Below are 25,127 nucleotides of genomic sequence, written 5' to 3' on the forward strand. Positions count from 1 at the left end.
TTTACTGAAAACAAGACAAAAATACTAAGTAAGAAAGTCAGATTTTTTATGATATGTCTCCTTTAACAGTACTGTCAATCAAATTATTTGCCATATAAAACCAATGTTGATTTATGCAGTGATTAAAAAGGTAATTTATTAATTGCTAAATGTAAAGTGAGTGCTGTTTTTGCCGTCTTATGTTTATTCTGGTTATGCATGGGCGGAAATCCCGGGGGGGTCGGGGGGGACAGGACCCCCCCTATCTGAGGGTTGTCCCCCCTAAATTATCATTAGAATATGTGTATTGAAAATAATTTAATGATTTATAATACTTAAACTAGTTGTGTAAGAAGTGAAACAATACAAATGCAAACGGAGCAACAACAAAAAAACGTTTTAAATATTTGGATTCCCCCTCCCTTGCCTCACAGTGGTTTGGTCCACTGCCCACGCCCCTTTTACCTCACCACCACACATTCCGGTGGTAGAGAAGTGTACGGAGCCGACGCGTTAATAAGCTATATACAATACAACGTTTCCCATCACTTATCAGTTTATCCTCATATGTTTTAAAACTGGACTATTTTGACATATAAACATGAACATATTTCGTTTTCTGAGAACAGAAGCAGATAAACGATCAAGAAAACATTTTTATGCATTCATGCAGAGGTGAGGCAGAGCTGAAAGTAACAAATTACATTTACTCACCTTGCTGTAACTGAGTTTTTTGTGTACTTTTACTTTGAGTAGTTTTTAAAATCTGTACTTTACTTTTACTTAAGTATGTTTAAAGTATTGTTGGTTACTTCGCTACATGTTAAATCATATCCGTTACTGAGTAAAAATAAATAAAAAAGTAAGGTGATAAAGACGCGCCACGGTCGGATGATTGATTGATGGGCGGGGGAACGCGCAAAAAGAACCATGGAGAGGGACGAGACAGGCGCAGGCTAATGCAGACCCTCAATTCAATTCTTACGAAAGAAACCCCTGGCCATTGACGCAAAGCGATTGTTTCATTCAGGTAGGGTTCATGCTCTTGAGTACGGAGTTTGAGAATTGCCGACCGTGTTTAACCGCTAATTTGCACGATGCATTTTTAATACATGCGCATTATCTTCCGAGGTCTAGCAGCTTCGCGTCAAGTCAAACAACTTGAGAACGTCCTCGAGAATGCGCAGATCATTAGACATTGCAGAGAGAGAGAGAGCGCGAGAGAGATAGATTGAAAGACATCAGGTACACAGGTCTGGGAGCTAATAAACGTGTAAAGGATGTATAGTGTATAGCCATGGCACTCATCTCATTATATGTTCATTTATGTATATAGTTTAATAACAATGTATGTTACCAGCAATACATCAATTACAACCTTCATATAATGATTGTATTTACTAGCTGCTGACCTCATATTATTTTTGCTTCAAAAGTGCATAACTCACCTGTAAAAATCATTAAATAATTCCATAAATGTTTCTTAGTTATAAAAAGCTTTTTATTTTATTAACATTTGTTATTGCACTTTAATTGTAGAGATGTTTACAATTAAAAACATAGTTTGAGATGTATATATCCTTCCTTTGTGAACTATACTAGAAACCTCTCCCCGCTGTAAAAAAGTAACTCTTAAAATTAAAATGACTTTTTACTTGAGTAGATTTTTAGACCAGTAACTTTACTTTTACTTAAGTAAAATATTATTAAAGTAACTTTACTATTACTTAAGTAGAAAATTGTATTACTCTTTTCACCTCTGCATTCATATGTATTAAAATTAAATTTGCGTCCGTTCATAGAGAAAGAGAAACGTTTTCTATCTGTACCCATTTCCTTGCAAGTACAATTTTGCCTGTATTATTGGTGTCCCCTTCAAAAATTGTTCTTGAAAAATTTTATGTTTATTGTCCCCCCCAACATTTAGATGAGATTTTCGCCCCTGTGGTTATGTGACCTTTTTAATGCAGATGATGAAAATATTCACAATCCTGTCCATCAGTTTTAATGAATGTGATCTTTCAGCTCTTCAGACTGAAGGATTCCTTCAAGCCCTCTGGGACGGAGAGAATTTGTTGTGATTAAAAGACCCATACATATTAAACAGCAGTGTTTGGTTGGGAAAGTCAACCCCACGCCTCATCTGGCTTTGAGCCGAGAGCTCCCATTATCTTTCTCACTTATGTACACATTCCATACACACCTGTGGCTCTGGGTAATTGTTGCCCTCCTATGATAACTGTAGAGGAAACCTTCTTGACATTTCAACACATCCACCCACAATAGCATAACTCAAATATCCATTCATGCATAAGCTAAAACATATGGTTTCACATCTTTATACTCATGCATAATCAATACATACCACAGGTTCACTCATACAAGCACTAATGCAGGTTTGTTGCTATGTGCAGTGGAAAAATGTTTCACACAACACTACAAATATTTCATGGGTTGGGATTTTACCCGTGTCATTCTGTGCATTTTGCCGTGAAATGTTTTCTATGATGACATCTAAACAGCAGAATGAATATTTAATTTTGTTTAATTGTTTTGGGCAGCTTGTTTCCTACATTTTTTCTAGTATGATGTCTTTCAAGTCTGTTTTTGCTTTCATCTTGCATTGTAATTTTTAGGCTTCAAAAAATGACTTTCTTGGTGTTTTTGTTTTGTTTTTCGTACAAATATCTAAAAATAGAAGCATTTTCTTCATAAACAAATTACCAAAGAAAAGAAATTTAATTGAAATAATTTAATAAAATTTTAAAAAATCCGCCACGTGTTTCTCTATTTCTGTCTTAAATTAAGTGTTTAAGAAAAAAGTAAAAAAAATTACGATTCTTTTCTTACCCCATTGGCAGATTTATTTTAAGTTCACTTAAAGGGATAGTTTACCCAAAAAAGAAAATTCTGGCATCATTTATTAACTCTCATGTTGTTGCAAACCCATATAAATTTATTTTTTTCTGATGGACACAAAAGAAAAAAAAAGAGAACCAAACTGTTTGTGGAACCCATTCATTTTAAAATATCTTCCTTTGTGTTCATCAGAACAAAGAAATTTATACAGGTTTGTATGTAAATGATGACAGATTTTTTAGTGAAATATCTCTTTAAAAAATTTGATAATAATTTTCTCTAATAAACGAGACTTTTTTTCTTAAGGCATTTTGCTCATTAGGAAAATGCATCTTGATTTAAGATTTGGTATTTGTGCTGAAAACGAGACAAAACTTTTATGTAAGAAAGTTATTTTTTTCAGTGTAGTCCCTAATACACTAGTCAAAATTTAAAGTGGATCAAAACCACTCATAAAAGTTGTTTTTGTGTTTTGAACAATAACCATTCTTGTCTTGGGACAACTTTGATGAACCTTTTTTGATCCACTACACTTGAATAGTGTAGTATACTATAAAGTAATCTCTGTCAGTTGACAGTCCTTTCTAAGGACTGGGTAAAAAGAATACCTTTTTAATACCAAATATTAAATGAATAACAAAATCAGATTCATTTTCTCACTGTGTGACTTGTGTTTTTTGTACAGATATTTTAATCTTTTAAATATGGTATTCATAGGCATTATATGAATACATCTTTAATATCCTAAGTTTTAAGAAACCTAAAGGCCACGGCATACAACAAAAGTGATATTAAGGTAAAAAATGAGAATAGTTGTGTTAACATTGAAGTTTTTAAGCATACCCCATCTATTTTGAATGCACAGCTTAAAGTGCCAGAAAAGACTGTCAACAGCCTATCTATACACTGGAAGATGTTTTACATTTATTACATTATTAAGTTTATTCAGTCATTTCAATTTCAAATCAACTTTCTATATTAAAATTTCTATTTTAAAAGTTATCAATAAAGTTAAGCAAGTTTTTATAACTGAATTTGATAAGTTTAGAGACAAAATTTAACTAATAAGTTGAAATATAAAGCCTGTTTAATTAAACTTTAATTTTAATATAAATTTAAATGAATTGGCCAAAATGGCAAAAACGGTATCTTTAAAAGTAATAAGAGTTTATTTCAACTATAACCAAAGCTTCTGATACTATTGGCTGACAATAATTCTTCTTCTTCAGTGAATTTTATTGGCAGTTTACAATCTTTGTGCATTACCGCCATCTACTGGATTGAGGTGTGATCACATTGGGAAGTCTGACAATAATTGAGACAGGTGAATCTACTTAATTACTTTGGTAAATGCAATTATCAATTACCAATTAAGTCTTCACATGTGAGCAGTATTTTCTATAATTGCTCAAGTGATCTGATTGGACAGATAAGGCCTATAAAAGACAACTGATTGAGTTTGAGAGTATACATGGATTTGTAGTTACTACACTTTAAGTTGCTGCATCCCCCCTTTTTTGATAGAATAGATTTGGTAACAGGATTTCTGCTATGGATGTGCGGTGGAAAAGGTAATTATTTATTCTCTTTAATCCTTTTTGGGGTTTTGTTTAGGGGTGTTGTCTTCATTATGCAACTTTTTTTGCTTACAGGTTCCACTTGCTGATATTTTTTCTGACTTTCTGGAAACATGCTGTTGGACGTGAAAGTGAGTATCAAACTTGAATTTAAAACAAGGCTCTTAAGTGCCTCTTAATAATTCCTTGTTTTCTTTGTTCTGTAGGTTTGGATCTTCAAAGTGTTCATCCACGTAGCTTGCATTTCCTTAAGACTTCTTCACCTCCAGAAGTCCAGTCTTCTATGTTGAATGCTTCAGTGATTAGGAATATTCCTCATGAAGAAGTTGACTCTAATGTGCTTGGAGGAAATGGCACAGGTCCCAGCAGATCTCTATTCTCTTATCTACAGTTTGTTAAAGGGGGTGCTCCTAGTGGCTATGCATCTTTGTCTCAAGCCCAAAGTGCATCAAGTGGCTCTGTTTCTACGTCTCTGACCGCACCCCAAAATCTGTCCCAACCAGGCAGTTATTCTACATTGTTTCATGTCCAAGGCTCCTCTACTTCAAATGTTATGGCTGGCCAGTCTGTTAGTGGCACAGGTTACCATCAATATGACTCCACCTCTAAGGACAGCACTGGACTGAACACTGGCGGGTCTATTCAACTTGTTTCTTCAACGGGAGGAAGTGGCTTATCTCAAAGTAGCTTTAGTCAGTATGCCCCAGGCTTCTCTCCACTTAGTTATTCACCCACTGTTCTTAGCCAGTCTGGTAGTAAAAGCCCGAGTTCTCAGAGCAGCTCTGGCCCTCTCATGGGAGGGATTTCAAGCCGGTTGTTTACTTTGACTTCTCAGGGTAGTTCTAGACCACAAGTTACACAGGGAGGCAGTACCAGTTTAAGTGGTTTGTACCAACAGTCTCCCAGTAAAAGTCAGTCTTCCCCTACATATTCTCGTCCTGGTTCTTTACCCCTAGCTGTCTCTAGATACCCCACTGGTTCCCAAAGCTTGTTTAGTTCAGGTTCCCAAGGTAGCTCTAGTTATCAGTTGGCAGCTTCCCGTCCATCTGGCCTAGCACAAGGATCTAGTAGTCAACCTGGTGTATCATATGTACAGTCCCAGGGCAGACTCAGTCAAGTAGCTATTGGTTCTCCCCAGTATGGAAGTGTATCTCTGGCATCACCTCAGGTCCCTCAAAAATGGCTGCCTTCTGCTTCTAGTTTCTCCCCTGGTAGTCAGACTTCTGGTACAGTTGTGTCACAAAGCAGCTATTCTTCTCAAAGTGCCCCAGCTCCTAGTAAGCCTTTATCATCTGTAGGACTTCCTAGTGCACCTCAGGTCCCTCAAAAATGGTTGTCTTCTGCTTCTAGTTTCTCCCCTGGTAGTCAGACGTCTGGTACAGTTGTGTCACAAAGCAGCTATTCTTCTCAAAGTGCCCCAGCTCCTAGTAAGCCTTTATCATCTGTAGGACTTCCTAGTGCACCTCAGGTCCCTCAAAAATGGCTGCCTTCTGCTTCTAGTTTCTCCCCTGGTAGTCAGACGTCTGGTACAGTTGTGTCACAAAGCAGATATTCCCCTCAAAGTGTCCCAGCTCCTAGTAAGCCTTTATCTGTAGGACTTCCTAGTGCATCTCTGGCAGCACCTCAGGCCCCTCAAAAATGGTTGTCTTCTGCTTCTAGTTTCTCCCCTGGTAGTCAGACGTCTGGTACAGTTGTGTCACAAAGCAGATATTCCCCTCAAAGTGTCCCAGCTCCTAGTAAGCCTTTATCTGTAGGACTTCCTAGTGCATCTCTGGCAGCACCTCAGGCCCCTCAAAAATGGCTGCCTTCTGCTTATAGTTTTTCCCCTAGTAGTCAGACTTCTGGTACAGTTGTGTCACAAAGCAGCTATTCTCCTCAAAGTGCCCCAGCTCCTAGTAAGCCTTTATCATCTGTAGGACTTCCTAGTGCACCTCAGGTCCCTCAAAAATGGTTGTCTTCTGCTTCTAGTTTCTCCCCTGGTAGTCAGACGTCTGGTACAGTTGTGTCACAAAGCAGCTATTCTTCTCAAAGTGCCCCAGCTCCTAGTAAGCCTTTATCATCTGTAGGACTTCCTAGTGCACCTCAGGTCCCTCAAAAATGGCTGCCTTCTGCTTCTAGTTTCTCCCCTGGTAGTCAGACGTCTGGTACAGTTGTGTCACAAAGCAGATATTCCCCTCAAAGTGTCCCAGCTCCTAGTAAGCCTTTATCTGTAGGACTTCCTAGTGCATCTCTGGCAGCACCTCAGGCCCCTCAAAAATGGCTGCCTTCTGCTTATAGTTTTTCCCCTAGTAGTCAGACTTCTGGTACAGTTGTGTCACAAAGCAGCTATTCTCCTCAAAGTGCCCCAGCTCCTAGTAAGCCTTTATCATCTGTAGGACTTCCTAGTGCACCTCAGGTCCCTCAAAAATGGTTGTCTTCTGCTTCTAGTTTCTCCCCTGGTAGTCAGACGTCTGGTACAGTTGTGTCACAAAGCAGATATTCCCCTCAAAGTGCCCCAGCTCCTAGTAAGCCTTTATCCTCTGTAGGACTTCCTGGTCAAGTTGCCCCTGGTTTGCTGTATTCAAGTGCATCCCTGGCAGCACCTCAGGTCCCTCAAAAATGGCTGCCTTCTGCTAGTTTCTCCCCTGGAAGTCAGACCTCTGGTACAGTTGTGTCACAAAGCAGCTATTCCCCTCAAAGTGCCCCAGCTCCTACTAGGCCTTTATCCTCTGTAGGACTTCCTAGTCAAGTTGCCTCTAGTTTGCTCTCAAGTGCGTCTATAGCTTCACCTCAAAATGTTTTATGTCCGTATGATAAAGCTGCTAAGACTCCCATTAGCTTCTCTCCTTCCTCAGCTGGAGGTCCTAGTCCACTAGTTTCCACACAGGGAGTGGGTAGTTACAGTGGTAGTTCATATGTTCCTGGGTCCTCTACATATCCCAAACTCGTTTCCTCACCATTAGGTGCACCTAGCCAGTTTACCAGTGCTCAAAGCTCTCGTGACCCTTCTACATTAAGCCTTCAGAGCGGTGTTGGAACTGCACAGACTGTTTCAAGTCATTATGTATTGCCACAGAAAGGAAGTCTGTCTACCTTCAGTTCATCTCTTCAGTCTCAAGTTGCCTCAAGACCATCTGGCCCTGCACCTTCCCTGGATGCTAAAGTACCAGTTTACAGCCAAACCCCCCCTGCTGGGACTATGTATCAAAGCCAGCCGTATCGATTTTGGCAGCCTTCCACCTCTAAGGCTTCTGGCAGTTCAACGTCTGATGCGACTGTTTTGCAGAGCAGCTCGTCTTCCCAAAGTGTTCAGGCTTCCAGTAGGTTTTCCTCAGCTGGAGGTGCTAGCTTCCCTGTTTCCACACAGGGAGGTGGCAGTTACAGTGGCACTGTTCAGCAGTACACTGCCGTGGCCCCTGCTTCTGGTGTGTTTGGTTCCTCTCCCCTTAGTGTTTCTAGTCAATCTGCCAGTGGTCAGAGCTCTCCCAGCAAGCACTCCTCACTCTCCCAAGACCAACGTCTTCTAACGTCAAGTGGTTATCTCTCTGTACCAGGAGGAAGTGGCTTTTCTGATGGATCTTTCTTGACACAAGGCACACTTGGTAAATATGCCCTTGTACCCTCAATGGACAAGCGTTTGCCTGGCTCAACTGCCCAAGGTGTGTCCGTTTCATCCCAAGCTCAACCCCTCTCTGACCCTGTTAAATATGGTGCTAGTGTTGGAGGTCAAGGAATGCCTAGTGGCTCATCAGTGCTTTACAGTCGCTATGGTTCCTCTAGCCAAAGTGGTCCAGTCTCTACCAGCCAAGTTTCTGGCTCTGCAGGTAGCCAAGTGTCACCTAGTCTATTTGCTTCACTTAAAGTGCCCACAGTATCCAAGACTCCAGGCTCAACTGCCCAAGGTGTGTCCGTTTCATCCCAAGCTCAACCTCTCACTGACCCTGTTAAATATGGTGCTGGAAGTCAAGGAATGCCCAGTGGCTTATCAGTGCTTTACAGTCGCTATGGTTCCTCTAGCCAAAGTGGTCCAGTTTCTAGCTCTGCAGGTAGCCAAGTGTCACCTAGTCTAGTTGCTTCACTTAAACAGCCCATAGGATCCATGACTCCAGGCTCAACTGCCCAAGGTGTGTCCGTTTCATCCCAAGCTCAACCTCTCACTGACCCTGTTAAATATGGTGCTGGAAGTCAAGGAATGCCCAGTGGCTTATCAGTGCTTTACAGTCGCTATGGTTCCTCTAGCCAAAGTGGTCCAGTCTCTTCCAGCCCAGTTTCTGGCTCTGCAGGTAGCCAAATGTCACCTAGTCTGTTTGCTTCACTTCAACAGCCCATAGGATCCATGACTCCAGGCTCAACTGCCCAAGGTGTGTCCGTTTCATCCCAAGCTCAACCCCTCACTGACCCTGTTAAATATGGTGCTAGTGTTGGAGGTCAAGGAATGCCCAGTGGCTTATCATCAGTGCTTTACAGTCGCTATGGTTCCTCTAGCCAAAGTGGTCCAGTCTCTTCCAGCCCAGTTTCTGGCTCTGCAGGTAGCCAAATGTCACCTAGTCTGTTTGCTTCACTTCAACAGCCCATAGGATCCATGACTCCAGGCTCAACTGCCCAAGGTGTGTCCGTTTCATCCCAAGCTCAACCCCTCACTGACCCTGTTAAATATGGTGCTAGTGTTGGAGGTCAAGGAATGCCCAGTGGCTTATCATCAGTGCTTTACAGTCGCTATGGTTTCTCTAGCCAAAGTGGTCCAGTCTCTTCCAGCCCAGTTTCTGGCTCTGCAGGTAGCCAAATGTCACCTAGTCTAGTTGCTTCACTTAAACAGCCCATAGGATCCATGACTCCAGGCTCAACTGCCCAAGGTGTGTCAGTTTCATCCCAAGCTCAACCCCTCACTGACCCTGTTAAATATGGTGCTAGTGTTGGAGGTCAAGGAATGCCCAGTGGCTTATCATCAGTGCTTTACAGTCGCTATAGTTCCTCTAGCCAAAGTGGTCCAGTTTCTGGCTCTGCAGGTAGCCAAGTGTCACCTAGTCTAGTTGCTTCACTTAAACAGCCCATAGGATCCATGACTCCAGGCTCAACTGCCCAAGGTGTGTCCGTTTCATCCCAAGCTCAACCCCTCACTGACCCTGTTAAATATGGTGCTAGTGTTGGAGGTCAAGGAATGCCCAGTGGCTTATCATCAGTGCTTTACAGTCGCTATGGTTTCTCTAGCCAAAGTGGTCCAGTCTCTTCCAGCCCAGTTTCTGGCTCTGCAGGTAGCCAAGTGTCACCTAGTCTAGTTGCTTCACTTAAACAGCCCATAGGATCCATGACTCCAGGCTCAACTGCCCAAGGTGTGTCAGTTTCATCCCAAGCTCAACCCCTCACTGACCCTGTTAAATATGGTGCTAGTGTTGGAGGTCAAGGAATGCCCAGTGGCTTATCATCAGTGCTTTACAGTCGCTATAGTTCCTCTAGCCAAAGTGGTCCAGTCTCTTCCAGCCCAGTTTCTGGCTCTGCAGGTAGCCAAATGTCACCTAGTCTAGTTGCTTCACTTAAACAGCCCATAGGATCCATGACTCCAGGCTCAACTGCCCAAGGTGTGTCAGTTTCATCCCAAGCTCAACCCCTCACTGACCCTGTTAAATATGGTGCTAGTGTTGGAGGTCAAGGAATGCCCAGTGGCTTATCATCAGTGCTTTACAGTCGCTATAGTTCCTCTAGCCAAAGTGGTCCAGTTTCTGGCTCTGCAGGTAGCCAAGTGTCACCTAGTCTAGTTGCTTCACTTAAACAGCCCATAGGATCCATGACTCCAGGCTCAACTGCCCAAGGTGTGTCCGTTTCATCCCAAGCTCAACCCCTCACTGACCCTGTTAAATATGGTGCTAGTGTTGGAGGTCAAGGAATGCCCAGTGGCTTATCATCAGTGCTTTACAGTCGCTATGGTTCCTCTAGCCAAAGTGGTCCAGTCTCTTCCAGCCCAGTTTCTGGCTCTGCAGGTAGCCAAATGTCACCTAGTCTGTTTGCTTCACTTCAACAGCCCATAGGATCCATGACTCCAGGCTCAACTGCCCAAGGTGTGTCCGTTTCATCCCAAGCTCAACCCCTCACTGACCCTGTTAAATATGGTGCTAGTGTTGGAGGTCAAGGAATGCCCAGTGGCTTATCATCAGTGCTTTACAGTCGCTATGGTTTCTCTAGCCAAAGTGGTCCAGTCTCTTCCAGCCCAGTTTCTGGCTCTGCAGGTAGCCAAATGTCACCTAGTCTAGTTGCTTCACTTAAACAGCCCATAGGATCCATGACTCCAGGCTCAACTGCCCAAGGTGTGTCCGTTTCATCCCAAGCTCAACCCCTCACTGACCCTGTTAAATATGGTGCTAGTGTTGGAGGTCAAGGAATGCCCAGTGGCTTATCATCAGTGCTTTACAGTCGCTATGGTTCCTCTAGCCAAAGTAGTCCAGTCTCTTCCAGCCCAGTTTCTAGCTCTGCAGGTAGCCAAGTGTCACCTAGTCTGTTTGCTTCTCGCGGATCAACTGCCCAAACAGCTTCAGGAGGTATGTCTTCTGCTCCACCCCAAGCTCTCGGTGACACTTATGGTGCAAGTGTTGGAGGTCAAGGAATGTCTAGTGGCTCAGTGTCCAGTGGCTTTACATCAGTCTCAAGTAGCTATGGTTCCTCCTATGGCCAGAATTATCCTCTTCCTAAGCCATCACAGGGCTCCTTTAGCCAATATTATGCTGTCAAGGGCTGAAAGCCTTTTTGTGCATGTTGCAATGTTCAAACCTGTGTTCAGAGTATTGAATAAATGTTTTGAAAATATTTTTGTCTTGGGTTTTCTCTACTCTTGGTTCCCTTTTTATGCTATGATTACAATAGGTGACTTGACAGGAGTCAATCCTTAAATCAGTTTTTCCTAAGGTGACAGGTTATACTGTTCTGTTTACTCTATTTGAAACAAATTGGGTAAAGGGGTTTCAGCCTTGGATTGGGCATGTTCCACTCAGTTAAGAGAATCTACTGATTTAAAAAAGTTTTTTTCTGACTACATTAATGCAACGTGAACTAATGTAACTTCATAGTTCAGACAATTAATGCTCTTACTCTTTGTAAGATCATGTTGGATAATGAGACATTGTATAGTTTTAACTTTCTGTAAGCTTGCTTCTTTCTGGACACTACAAACCTAGTGTTTTTACATCTTTGCCCTTTAGTTCCATCTCAGAGTCCACCTAAGTTAATTTTTTTTTCTGACTATCTTTTGAATTCTTTTCATGTGGATTTGTCTTTCTGCATTCATGGTCTGCTTTTCTCCACTTAACATGCATTCTCCCTGGTGTTGCACAGTTTCTGTTCAAGCTTCCTCTAGCATTTATGTGCTGTGCTGAGCCTAGTGTTAAATCTTCCTCATTCAGTTTTACTTCGTGTGAGTGTCCAATGACTCTGAAAGGCAAATCTTTAAGAGAATGAGCTCTTTGGGGCAAGAGGAAGAGACGGTTGGAGATTTGCTGCAGAACAGGCGTGCAAGGTGGCTGTGACCTTGCCCACTCTTTGCTCTGAGCATCTTTAGTGAGCCTCATTAAAGTTAAGATATGAAATGTGGTGTAATATTCTTCAGAAAGGCCAGGAGAGTGCAGTTACTCTGCAAATGTTCACCAGGCCCTTTTCCATTCATTGTTCAATGTTAACTTAAATTTTGCCTTGTATTGGATTAAGAAAAACTATACTCTTCAAACCAAAATTTGTAAGGTAAAGTTTTCCTAAGATATTTTAGTTGAGAGTGAATAAGCAATTTTTCTGATGCATTATCTACACTTAGGGTGCATGCTACACTATTAAATGCTGTTTTTTTTAACCAAACATTGGGTCAAAAGGGGACATGCCCAGCACCTTCGTTTGTAATTTAACCTATGCTGGATTGTTTTAACCCCTTGTTGAGTTGGGTATAAACAATTTCTGGATTAATTTAAGTGTATGTTACAAAAATGAAGTTAAAAATTAAAGCCATTGTTAAGCAAGATACCTTGCAAATAGTAATGATATATTTTGCAATGGTTGTGAATTAGATGAGGCATTTTGATAGTGAATATATAAGACTGCAGTGTTACATCAGCATCTTTCTCCAGCCTTGTGCATCCAGTAGGACTTTGGGATCACTTGCATAAACACCACTGTTCAAAGGCTTAACGCAGTAATCACGGTGCCAGAACAGATCAATACTTCAATTTTCTTCTTGGTAAAGATGGTGCTAAAATTAATTATCTGTTTGTCAAGGTGTTCCCCTTGTTTTAATTAAATTACCTTTAAGACACACAGGCCTGGTTTCACAGACAAGGCTTAGCTAAAGCCAGGACTAGGCCTTGGTGAAATTAAGTTGTTAAAGCATCTTTTATAAACATTCCTTAGAAAAGGACCTTACTGGTGTATCTTGAGACAAATCAATGGCACAGGGATATTTTAAGATCTGTCTAGGTTATTCTATATTAGTCTAGGACTAGCCTTAAGCGTTGTCTATGAAACCAGGGGACAATGTTACATGAGTTCAGCTCTATGATTGACATTCGGTGGGTTTAACAGGGCAGAGATGAGCCCCCAAAATGAGGTCAGGCGACTTATAGATATCATAATGAGCTCCACAAACCTATCAGCAGCTCATTGGCTTTGATCTTTAAAGGAAGTTATTTGGCCGGCCTTGAAGACGGGCTTATGACTGTAATCATACCTGACTACTCAAAGATTTGTTCATGTGTTAAACTTAGCAGTGAGGCGTGTGGATACAGCTACAAGAGTTTTGTTCCTCAATTTGTCTCATTTAGTCAGATGAGAGAGTGAGAGAGATCGCCTCTGAGTCCAAGGATATGGGAGTGTATTGTGATTGCTTTTCAGTGTTCATGGTTTATTAGATTCAAGGAAAATGGCAACAGGACCCAATATCATTTTTTTAAATGAAGCTAATGTGTTCTATAACTGATGGTCTGGATTAATGTCACTGGCCAAGGGAAAGTATAATACATGTGATTTTCTTCTCATTGGTGAAGAGACTGCTTGGTTGTAGTTGACTATTACGATTATATCAGAGGTTCTTAACACTGGCCCTCGAGATCCACTTTCCTTCAGAGTTTAGCTCCAGCCCTCATCAAACACACCTGAGCAAGGTAATCAAGGTCTTCAGGAATACTAAAACATGCAGGTAGGTGAGTTGAGAACCTTTGTATTAGATGATCCTTACTATATAAAAATCACCTAAAATAATTTATGTTGTAACAGCTTTCAGAGAAAGCAACAGTGACCGCCTACAATGTGAGAAAAAATGGTTTCCTGCTGTCACTGTGGCAGTACCTTTTAAAAGGTCCTAATATGTACCTTAAGTTTGAGGTACAAATATGTATACCTTACCAATGTGGACGGGGTACTAAAATAAACTTGTTAAGTGCCAAAATACTTTTAAAAGTGTACTGCCCCGGTGACATCCAGGGATCATTATTTTAAAAAAAAATTCTGACTGTACAGTATTGTTGGTCTTGTTATCCACCAAAATCTGACTTGTTTATTCAATGAAAAGTTACAAGCCTTTTACCTGATCAAGCTTTAAGATAATATGTGACTTTTTTCACCTTACCAAGTAAAAAAAGTGCAGTAAAAAATTAAGGCCTAGTCCGGGCTTAAGCTAATCACTGTCTGGGAAACCACCCCTAAAAGTTAAAAGTTGGATTAACTTTAAAAAAATATTGTAATTGGTAATTCCTAAAAATGTGAAGTTTTTTAACTTAAATTTTCTCACTTTACGTGAAAATTTTAAGTTGAAAATGTTGAAATATTTTTACTTTTTTCACTTTAAATGTGGTGTGTGTAAATTTTAGCTGCATCTAGTGATGAGATTTCTAATTGCAACCGACAGCTTACCCCTCAATTATAAAACGCATATTGTAGCCGCCACAGGACAAACATGTTGTCGTCTGATGCCCTGTCCCAAATGACGCACTTTATGTGGGCTGTTTCTCAATATGCGTTCTTCAGCGATCTTGTGTCCTCGCTGTACGTGATCAATAACCGTCGAAGATCAATTCCTATTCTCAAGAATGCAAGTACAGAGGGTGCATGAAAATACCCGGATGTGTTCTTGATATCGAGGACGCATCGAGTGCAGACTTGCATGCTGAAATCACTTTACGCCCCAAAAGTCATTGCGGCAAAACAATGGCGGAGGTCAGGTGACCAACAAGAAGACAGCACACAACTCAATTCTCACAAGACCGATCTCCACGAGAACGGAAGTCTATTCTTTGCATTCTTGGTATTGAGAAACAGCCGTGGACTTTTGGTCTTGAATTGTGTGTGCTTGCTTAGTCTACGAGTCCGTAGGGTGTCCCATCTGTAATTTTTACGCTCTGAAGTGTGCTCATCAGTGCCCCCTTTGCATCCTTAATGCGGTCTTTGGCGAAGCCCGCACTGCAGCAGGCTTCACACACTTTACCAACCTAGAAGTCCTTGCGAAAGAGCAATCAGACGACGGAAGGGAGGTGTTCACCCTAATGGGCAACTTCTCTTCCTATTTCCGACATCACGCTCGAGTCTGTCCCAAAATATTGACTCCAGTGCACCCTCTTGGACTCGCATCAAGGGTCCCTAAGGTCTGCACTACATTTGGACTTCCTTTGATGACATCAAGACCAGACTGTGCCATTTGGGACAACGTAGGGAAGAAACGCTCTCCATAGAGCAGTTTGTCCTTTTAGGGCAGTGGTCACCAATCCTGGTCCTGGAGGGCCGGTGTTTCTGCAGAGTTTAGCTCCAACCCTAAAAAAACACACCTGAAGCAGCTAATTAAGGTGTTTCAGGTGTGTTTGATTAGGGTTGGAGCTAAACTCTGCAGAGATTGTATTGTCTGCGAAAATTAAGGTCATTTAATGTGGATAAAACACTGTTGTGTATGTTCTATAGATCCTATGTGGAGTCGGTTTTGTCTTTTTCACTACTGTGCTGGTTAAATTCTCTGAATGTGAAAAATAGAAATCGTATTGAGAAGATGGTGAATCAGGGAAACAAAATAACAGGGAGGAAGCAAATGACTATGGCTCAGCTATATCAAAGACAGATGTTGGGTAAAGCACAGGACATTATGTTGGATGTTTTTCACCCCTTGTTTGAGGAGTTCAAGCTTCTGCCATCTGGTAGCCGGTATAGAACTCTGCTCAGTAAAACAAATAGGTTTAAAAATTCATTTATACCTTCAGCTGTAAAGTTTTTAAACTCTAGGTAAATGTATGAAATCATGTGTGTTTTAAACTATTTCTTGTGTATGTATGTGTGACAGTGTTTTATGTGTATGCCTGTTTGCTGCAACCAAATTGCCTTCGGGAAATAAATAAAGATGAACTGAACAACCTAGAAGTCCTTGCGAAAGAGCAATCAGATGACGGAAGGGAGGTGTTCACACTGATGGGCAACTTCTCTTCCTATTTCCGACATCACGCTCGAGTCTGTACCAAAATATTGACTCCAGTGCACCCTTTTGGACTCGCATCAAGGGTCCCTAAGGTCTGCACTACATTTGGACTTCCTTTGATGACATCAAGGCCAGACTGTGCCATTTGGGACAACGTAGGGAAGAAACGCTCTCCATGGAGCAGTTTGTCCTTTTAGGGCAGTGGTCACCAATCCTGTTCCTGGAGGGCTGGTGTTTCTGCAGAGTTTAGCTCCAACCCTAAAAAAACACACCTGAAGCAGCTAATTAAGGTGTTTCAGGTGTGTTTGATTAGGGTTGAGCTAAACTCTGCAGAGACATCGGCCCTCCAGGACCAGGATTGGTGACCACTGTTTTAGGGCTACTGTAGAAACATGACGGCGACTTCTATGTAAGGAGACCCGCGGTGTATGTGGATAAAAACAATACAGTTCATTATATAAGGTCTTTTTACACCACTGATAATATAGTTATGTATATTAGCAACATGGGTTGCTAATAAATCGCTACACTCTTTTTATTTGTATAATAATTGCTAAAATGTATGTAATTGCCTCGTAGCGACCAATTCCTGCACTCTCAGAAATAAAGGTAGAAAAGCTTTCATTGGGGCGGTACCATTTCAGAAAGTACATACATCAAAAGTTCACATTAGTACCTTGATACAATCTGTACCTACATCTGTCTTTGATTTTATAGAATACAACTATAAAATAAGAGCCTCATGCAAGGCATTCTGCAACCAGAAATCCTCATCAACCTTTTTTCTTTTTTTTATTCAGATTTTGGATCCCATAATGCTTTGCATGAGGCTGTTATTTCAGTTTAGATATAAAGACTTGTGAATGTTAAATGTTCATTTGTTGCCAGTAAATAACATAAAATTATTTTTACAGTAAGTTACTGGCAAACACCTTACTTTTACAGTATACATATTAGGACCTTTTCTGTCCCAACAGCTTTGTACCTTTATTTCTTAGTGTGTTATCTCTTTAAATGAAATATTTTAATCTCAAATCAGTATCTGCTTATCTAAAAGTAGCTAAGTGATGAAGCACCCCTCTCATCTTTGCATACGTGCTCATGTGTTTATTTTGCAATAATGATTATTTCTTAATATGCACAGTCAAATGTGTTTGTTTCCAGCTGATACTCAAGGTTTTTAATGCTCTCTTTTTGTAATTCATGTGATCAGTGTCTCAGTGGAGTCTCTGCTGTTTACATTTCAATCATTTCTCTGCTTTTATATTTTGTCTTTGGAGGACGCTGGAATTGCTTTTCAGCGGGATAGAGATGGATTTTTAAAGCAACCGTTTAGCAGATATTAAATTGGAAATACAGAAACCCACTGGAGAAAAAGAGCAAATAAAGCTTTGTTGATTTCTGTTCTCTTGTAGAAATCAAATAACTGTTCTCGTGTGAGTCCACTGTATGGCGCCAGAGACTTTACTGAAAACGATCTGCAGTACCACAGCTGACCTGAAGGGTGCAGTAGAGACACAGTGAGTGCTAATTTCTGAACTGCAAGGGGCAACTAATGCAGGGGTGGGCATTCCTGGTCCTGGAGGGCCACTGTCCTGCAAAGTTGAGCTTTAACCCTAATCAAACTCACCTGAAAGTCTTTTCCAAGTCATCCTGCAGCCTTGATAAGATTTTGATTAGGGTTGGAGGTAAACTTTGCAGGACAGTGGCCCTCCAGGACCAGAAATGCCCACACCTGATCTAATGTATATGTTTTTTAAAGTCACTGATAAGTTGTTTGGATATTTAACATTTTAATATATGTACACGAGAGAACAATTGTGGTAAATGTCTTCATGTAGTTTTTTGGATTTATTCGTATAGGGATCTACAAGTTTGCTATATAAGGTGTTGTATTGGATCCGGATAAATCCAAGCCAATAAAAGCCAACAATTCTTTTATTCCTTTCTCTTTTTCTTTTTGATTGGATTATTTTGGCCCATTTGTTTCCTATAGTTTCTGATTCCCGAACAAGAGCCTTTGTCTTATCTAATCAGATGTTATCTTCTTTAATTCTTTATATGATGAGATGAGTTGATCTGAGTCTGTTGTTCTGATTCAAATAAAGTCATTTTCTTGATCTTTCCCTGCAGAAATCTGCGAACATCATTCAGTTAAAAGCAAATGAATGTACCTTGCTTTTAAGAGAATGACCTCTCTTCATAATGGATTAGAAGTGTTAAGTGCGCTGTGTGCTACCTTAGTGTACTCTGGCATAAAAAAGATTTTATGGCACGTTATTATTTATAATAGACAATCTAAATAAACCTATTGAAGTTAAATCACGATGGCAAAGAGGTTTTTATAAACCCCAAAAAGAAAAAAAATGAGGGCATTATTAGGCACAATGGGGATTTGTAAGGTTATTCTTTGTAAAAGCTGTTTTGGGACAGTAACTGAATATCTAAGTGCATTTCATTTATTATACACAATAGCTTTGTGGCCTGGTGGTTCCCATTGCTATATTTTGTTTTCAGCATTTCTTTTTTAAGGCCCTGTTTACACCTGTTATGAAAGGGGGGGTTATCAGTATTTCATGCATTCTGATTTATTAACACAGTTTAAGAGTTAGATTCCTCATGCTATAGGCAAAGTGTCAAAAAAGCAAGTTGGCATGTTACAGAGTATTTCTGTGCCGAATGCACTTCACCTGGGGATGGGTGGAGCATTATGAGCCGTGCGTAAATCTACAACAGTCACGCGCAAGTCCACCGGCCAGCGTACACAAACTCACACATTTGGATTTGCGGGCTGATGCGTGTGGCGGGGTGTGCATTTTTTTATATAACTTTGCGTGTTGGGAAACATTGCTGTTTGTGCTTTACTGCTTAACTCAGAAGGTGTTAAGGAATGCAACGCCTGCGACCTATGTTGTGTATATAACAAGTAACTGCTGCAAGAGAGCCATACAAACAGTGATACAAGGTATATACTGCAAAAAATTATTTTTGAGAAAAAAGATTCTTAGTATTTTTGTCGTGTTTTCAGTAAAAATATCTAAAAATTCTTAAATTAAGATGCTTTTTCTTGATGAGCAAAACGACCCAAGAAAATAAGTCTAGTTTTTAGACCAAAAATATAAAAATAATTTTGTGCATAAAACAAGCAAAAAATAAAATAAAATCTGCCAATGGGGTAGGTACCGAGCCCCTAAGGTGACATTGGAGTAAAAAAATCTAAAGTTTAGTTGCATATGCTCACGTGAAACTTTCATGTGCTCACGCAAAACCTTCATGTGCAAAATTTTTTTAAAGTTTAGTTTCGCGTGCTCACGTGAAGTTATCGCGTGCTCACGTGAAGTTATCGCGTGCTCATGTGAAGTTATCGCGTGCGCAGAAACTAAACTTAAAAAAACTTTCTGCACATGAAGGTTTCGCGTTAGCACATAAAAGTTTCGCGTGAGCACATGAAAGTTTCACGTGAGCACATGAAAAAAAAATGACTTTCATACTTAATATTTTGGTCTTGTTTTCAGTATAAGCATCTAACAATTCTTAAATTATTATGTATTTTCTGATTAGCCAAAATGACCTGAGAAAATAACTTTATTTTTAATATCAAATGTAAGTGAATTTGTGCTTAAACAAGCACAAAAAACTGCCAATGGGGTAAGAAAAAATCTTGAAATGAGTTTACTTTTAAACACTTAATTCAAGAAAAAATGTTTGTATAATTTAGGAGATTGTTTTGCGTGTTTTAATCACTTCACTTAACTTTGATAAAACTTATTTTCTTAGGTCATTTTGCTCATCAAGAAAATGCATCTTTATTCAATTATTATGAACATTTTTTTATTTTTTTTTTAGATTTATACTGGAAACAAGACACAAATACTAAGTAAGAAAATCAGAAAAGCAGAAATTTTTTGCAGTGTATACTTTTTATTATTGTTTGTATGACTCTCTTGCATAAGCAAATGACTTATTATACACAACATAGGTTGCAGACGTTGCACACCTCCTGAGTTAAGCAGAAAAGCACAAACAGCATTTTTTCTCTTCATGTAAAGTTACCAAAACAATGCATACCCTGCCACACATCAAATGTGCGAGTTTGTGAACGCTGGCAGGCGGTACCTTTGCGCACGACACTTCATCCTACACCTATATCCTCGGGAAGCTTTTTTCTTCTTGTTTCATTGGTGGGTTTGGTTTGAGTGATATCTTACATATATACTACCGCCTGCTTTATCGAAGGTGAATGTAGAAAACATCAAATACAGTCAGAAGGATTTGTTTATAGAACGACTAAAAGTACAAGAGAAATATGAGAAATTATTTAAACGGGATGATGGCAGAAAAGAATGGTAAAATATGAGAGACTCCCGGCAAAAACGGGAGAGTTGACAGGTATGTCTGTGGGTGAGTTGTTTAAACATGAGCGGTTTAAATTGATTAGTTGGCAGATCCATTAAACGCCATGATGATTTTTCAGTACTTTGAGGAAGAATTAATGATGGCAAAGTGTCAAAAAAGCAGTTGGACGTGTTACAGAGTATTTCTATGCCGAATGCACTTTGTCAGGGGTCGTACAAGTTTCGGAAAGTTTTTTAGAACACAGGTACATCTTACTTATCATTGGTAGACCATGTGTACAAGAGATGCAATATTTTTTAAATATATATTAGGATATTGACCAAATTTTTAACTTTTTACATTTATTCAGAAAGGACCATACAGAGTAACTGGAGACTCTTTTAAAGTGGTAAATTTTTGCAGCAAAGACAGTCAGATTTGTTAAATACCAATGAAATAACTAAAGAGACATTTGTAAAGGCATTTTAATTACTAACTTATAACCTTTTTGTTACCATTAAAGTGAACCTGAACATAAGAGTCTGATAAAAATGCTAATTTGTAAGAAATCATGTCATAGGCCGCTGCTTGTGTTGTTGAAAATTTTGTGCGTGTACATGTAAGAGCTTTTTCTGATATTTCAGAGCAATCTGATGAAATAAGCTTGTGCAACTTTTACACGCTCGCAAAATAAAACTGCAATGAAAGAGGTGGTAGTTTTATCAATGATAGCCTAACGCAGGACATGTTTGAAGCATGGTCAACAGCCAATCACAGTGGCCGCAACACATGCTCCTCTGTTCTCTGTTTTTTGCATAAATTTAATTGGATGGCTCTGCACTAGGTTATTTGCATAAGGTGATCTGATTGGCTGACGCATGCGTTGGCACTTGAAAAGTTGAGAAATGTTCAACTTCTGCTGCCAGCAATGGCAGTGACATGATGCAGACGGATCCACGATTCAATTCGGCAACGCATGACATCACCCATTCAAAGTAAATGAGAAGCGTTAACGCTGGCGCCCTGTGTGAATGTACTGTGACTCTGGTCAAAAATGGATGAGCACAAAACGTTTTAGACTCCATTTACACATTGTCCACTTGTGAGACTAGACTTTTGAAAATAAGGCTGCTTCACAAAACCATAGAAGAACTATTTATAAGTTAAGTTTCTTCCCATTTTAAATCGAAAGTTTTTTGCTCATTCATATGAAGTGAAAGTTATATGTGAGACTGAATTCACTCCAGACAGCGTTCATTTTTCATTTCTCCATCTGAAGATTTAAAATTGTTTATTCAGTATTTTTTAGTAGCTTTGATGGTAATACTGAATAAGAAGCTGACAGTGTAATAGTTTAAGTGATGGTTGACCCAAAAATAAAAGTTGTCAAAATGTATTCGTGTTGTCTGGTGATCTCTGGAACATATGCAATTTTCAAATCTCATGGGAAAGATTTTCAGCACACTCGAAAACATGACTTGTATAAAGACTGAATATAACACAGTAATCATATGGACTGTGGAAGTATGACTTTTTTGTCTCTTTTTTGGATTCTTTGTGTTTCACAAAAGAAATTTAATTGCATGGTTTGCCGGCTGCTGTAGACAGAAAGCGAGTTTTTAATTTGCGGGTGATCAATTTCCCACTGCATTTCAAACAGTATTTATCCGCTAATTTATTTTACAGCCAATATGTGCTGTTTTATGTATTTTTACATCTGTATGGGTTGAATTTTCAGAGCATTTCCGGAGAGATTTACTCCACATTGTCGTTCCAGTGCACGGCACGCTCTCAGGGTTGCATGCTGGTTCAACAGCGGCATGTCAATGAATAGAAAATAACTGTGGCTTGCACTCTTTCATTCCCTGTAGGATTTCATCACACATCTGTGCTTCAGTGTATAGACCCCAACTGAGAATGCAAACCATCGCTGAGAGTCCCAAATCCCCCTTTGCCCTACGGTTTCCCGTCTGGCCTCACGTGATGGGGTTTGGTGCAGGCCAAGTGTTGATTGATGGGACAGTGATGTCATCACAATATTTTCCTCCGTACAAATCAATTCATGTTACGCTCCCATGCACGCCCTCCTTTTGAGACGTCTTATCGAGCTTGCGTGTTGGACAGCAGGTTATCTGCATGGGCATCAGGTGCAACGGACCTGATGCTTCAAAAAGGATGCTGTTGTTCAGAATTCAGAGTGGAGATTTGAGGCACGTGAGACCGCAGACAGGAGCGCCTATGTGTTTGAAAGAGACTTCCTTAACAGATAGGGTTCAATATTCACTCCGAGGAGGAGAGGAGAAAGAGACGTGATTGAGAAGAGACCCTGAAGGTGTCAGGTATTGAGGGATAGAGGTTATTGTTAGTGATTTTGACAGCCCTAGTTATAAAAAGCAGCTATATTTGCACACATACTCTAGGGAGGATTTACTTCAAAGTAATGTTCTTTTTATATTAACAATAAAACACTTATGCATTATTTGCAGCTGGTGTAATGCTGTGACAGACTTATTTCATTCACCTGACATTCTCATTAGAACACATACATCTCTTTCTATGTATATGGGATTTATTATTGACTTATATTAGGTATTGTCATTTATGGAAATTAGGCGGTTATTGATTTAAAATAGAGTTTTTTTTGGATATGTATTGATCTTAGTATTTTGTGTGAATAATTTAGGAGCATTATAACCGTACTGGTAACACTTTACCATAAGGTTTGTATTTGAAGAGTTTGGTTTCAAAACGCAGTAAATCCATTTGGACTAATTTTGGTAAAAATATGTTTTCTATACCAAGAAAGTGACAAGATGAAAACCATTATTTTCTGTTACAAACTTTCACATAGCATCTTTAGGTTATAATAACATGAAAATGTAAATCCACACTGCAAAAAATGATTTTCAAGAAAAAAATTCTTAGTATTTTTGTCTTGTTTTCAGTAAAAATATCTAAAAATTCTTAAATTAAGATGCTTTTTTTGATGAGCAAAACGACCCAAGAAAATAAGTCTAGTTTTTAGACCAAAAATATCAAATTTAAGTGATTTTGTGCATAAAACAAGCAAAAAAATCTGCCAATGGGGTAAGCTAATTTTTCTTGAATTTTTTTCTTGAATTTAGTGTTTAAGAAAAATGTTCAAGATTTTTTGCTTACCCCATTGGCAGATTTTTTTGCTTGTTTTATGCACAAAATCACTTAAATTTGATATTTTCGGTCTAAAATCTAGACTTCTTTTCTTGGATCATTTTGCTTTTTTTCAAGAAAAAGCATCTTAATTAAATAATTTTTTGATATTTTTACAGAAAACAAGACAAAAATACTAAGAATTCTTTTTCTTGAAAATCTTTTTTTTTTGCAGTGTAGTCTAGGACTAGTCTAATCCCTGTCTGGGAAACCGCCCCATCCAGTATGTGCTATAGAAGCTTTGTCATGTTAACCCCATATAAAAAGATAACATGATGGCATTGTAATATAAATTATTTGTGCTGTGAGTGTTTCTAATTTTTAGATGAAATATTCCTTATCCTAGTGCTCAATCCAATAAGAATCTGAATGAATCAGAGTATTTGGAAGAAATGGAAAACCATTGATTGCAGCTCATTAGTACTGATTGTGTTTAAAGAATGAAATTAAATTTGGCTTTCAAAAGACCATTGTCATTGGCATGTTTTAAAAATAATCGTTTTCAAACACAATGAAATCTAATTACACACCGTGTTTTGGTTATAATGGTTTTTTTTTTTTTTTTTAGACTTATTGTGCTGCAGCCTTCGGCCTTTTTACATTTTTATTCATACAGTAAATCATGATTATGATTTAATCACGGCTTGTATATTAGAAGAAGCAAGTGTTTTTTTGTGGCATCTTTTTAGCGTCCCCGCTGGTACCCCTGCTGTTTCTGCTGCTTGCATGATTTCAGGGGCTTGTTATCAGTTCCATTATTTGAGAACCAGAGATTTGAAAATCATAATTAGTTGCTCGCTAACCCGCTTCCAAAATATACTGAGCTGCTCTGATGTCTGACGCCTACATTGGCAGCACCCTAGCAGATCTGAAACCTCAGAAGTGACTCATTTGGATGTGAATAAGGTGTGGAGACTCTCAGCTGCTTCTGCTATAGGATTTGACGTAAGCATGTGACTTACTGTGGGTTCACACCAGAGGCGAGTTCAACGATTTGCACGAGTAGATTACATAGAAAGTCAATGCAAAGACACGATCAGACGCGTTCTGGCATGGGGCGATGCGAATGACGCGATATGGGCGGCGCATTTGCCACGAAAACATGCGCTATTCGGCTCAAACTTCACTTCAACTTCACCCAAGTTATAAATATTCAACTCGAGCGACAAATTCGCATGACACAAAATTTAATCCCGCGAGTAATTTAGAGCGAGTAACGCGATGCCCCGCGTTTGGTGTGTATGTAGCATAATGTTAACTAGTTACAAACATAATGAATTATCCATAACACTTTAAATTTACATTTGAACTATTTAGTGTGTCTTAAAATACTGTCTAGGTAGAAAGCTTACTAGGTTTTGGAACAGATTTACTGTACTAAATTTGAGAACTGTGCACATTGAATGTATCCTCTTGCTCTTATGTATCCATTATGTGAATGGGGTGGGCACCTGACATAAGTCCATTAAGATTAGCCACCCTGATCTCATAAGAATTGACTAATTCGTATAAACTCATACCAAGTTAATCGTGCAAAAACATATGATTATTATAAAAAACAATAACGAAAGCCCACCCCAACGTCACAGCAAGGCAAATCGTCCCAAAATGTACAACCTCTTTATATGAATTAGCCACCTTGTAAAATACTTAGCATGGTGCAATGTGACACATCACTGTGGATTAATGGTTTAATATCTGACACAAAGCTTTCTTACAATAATTCTTTAAATCTAGTTTCGATTATGAAAAACGAGGACGATGCTGCTGTAGGGATAAGGCGTCTTTTA

General features: G+C 39.5%; 1 protein-coding gene across 2 annotated transcripts; it reads left to right on the plus strand.

Annotated features, from left to right (window-relative positions):
- The first annotated feature begins 4,335 nt into the window (after positions 1 to 4,335).
- LOC135744614 (uncharacterized) lies at positions 4,336 to 11,189 on the plus strand. 2 transcript variants are annotated; one of them, XM_073815021.1, is made up of 4 exons: positions 4,336 to 4,409; positions 4,491 to 4,546; positions 4,622 to 10,123; positions 10,862 to 11,189. In XM_073815021.1, exons 1-4 carry the CDS (start codon positions 4,390 to 4,392, stop codon positions 11,119 to 11,121), a joined length of 5,838 nt encoding a protein of 1,945 aa, XP_073671122.1. In that variant the 5' UTR covers positions 4,336 to 4,389; the 3' UTR covers positions 11,122 to 11,189. The 2 variants fall into 2 exon arrangements, with proteins under 2 accessions (XP_073671122.1, XP_065118914.2); XM_065262842.2 differs by having other exon boundaries at positions 4,622 to 11,189.
- The last annotated feature ends 13,938 nt before the right edge of the window (positions 11,190 to 25,127 follow it).

Source organism: Paramisgurnus dabryanus, chromosome 1 (assembly GCF_030506205.2).
Source record: "Paramisgurnus dabryanus chromosome 1, PD_genome_1.1, whole genome shotgun sequence".
NCBI classification, from domain to species: domain Eukaryota; kingdom Metazoa; phylum Chordata; class Actinopteri; order Cypriniformes; family Cobitidae; genus Paramisgurnus; species Paramisgurnus dabryanus.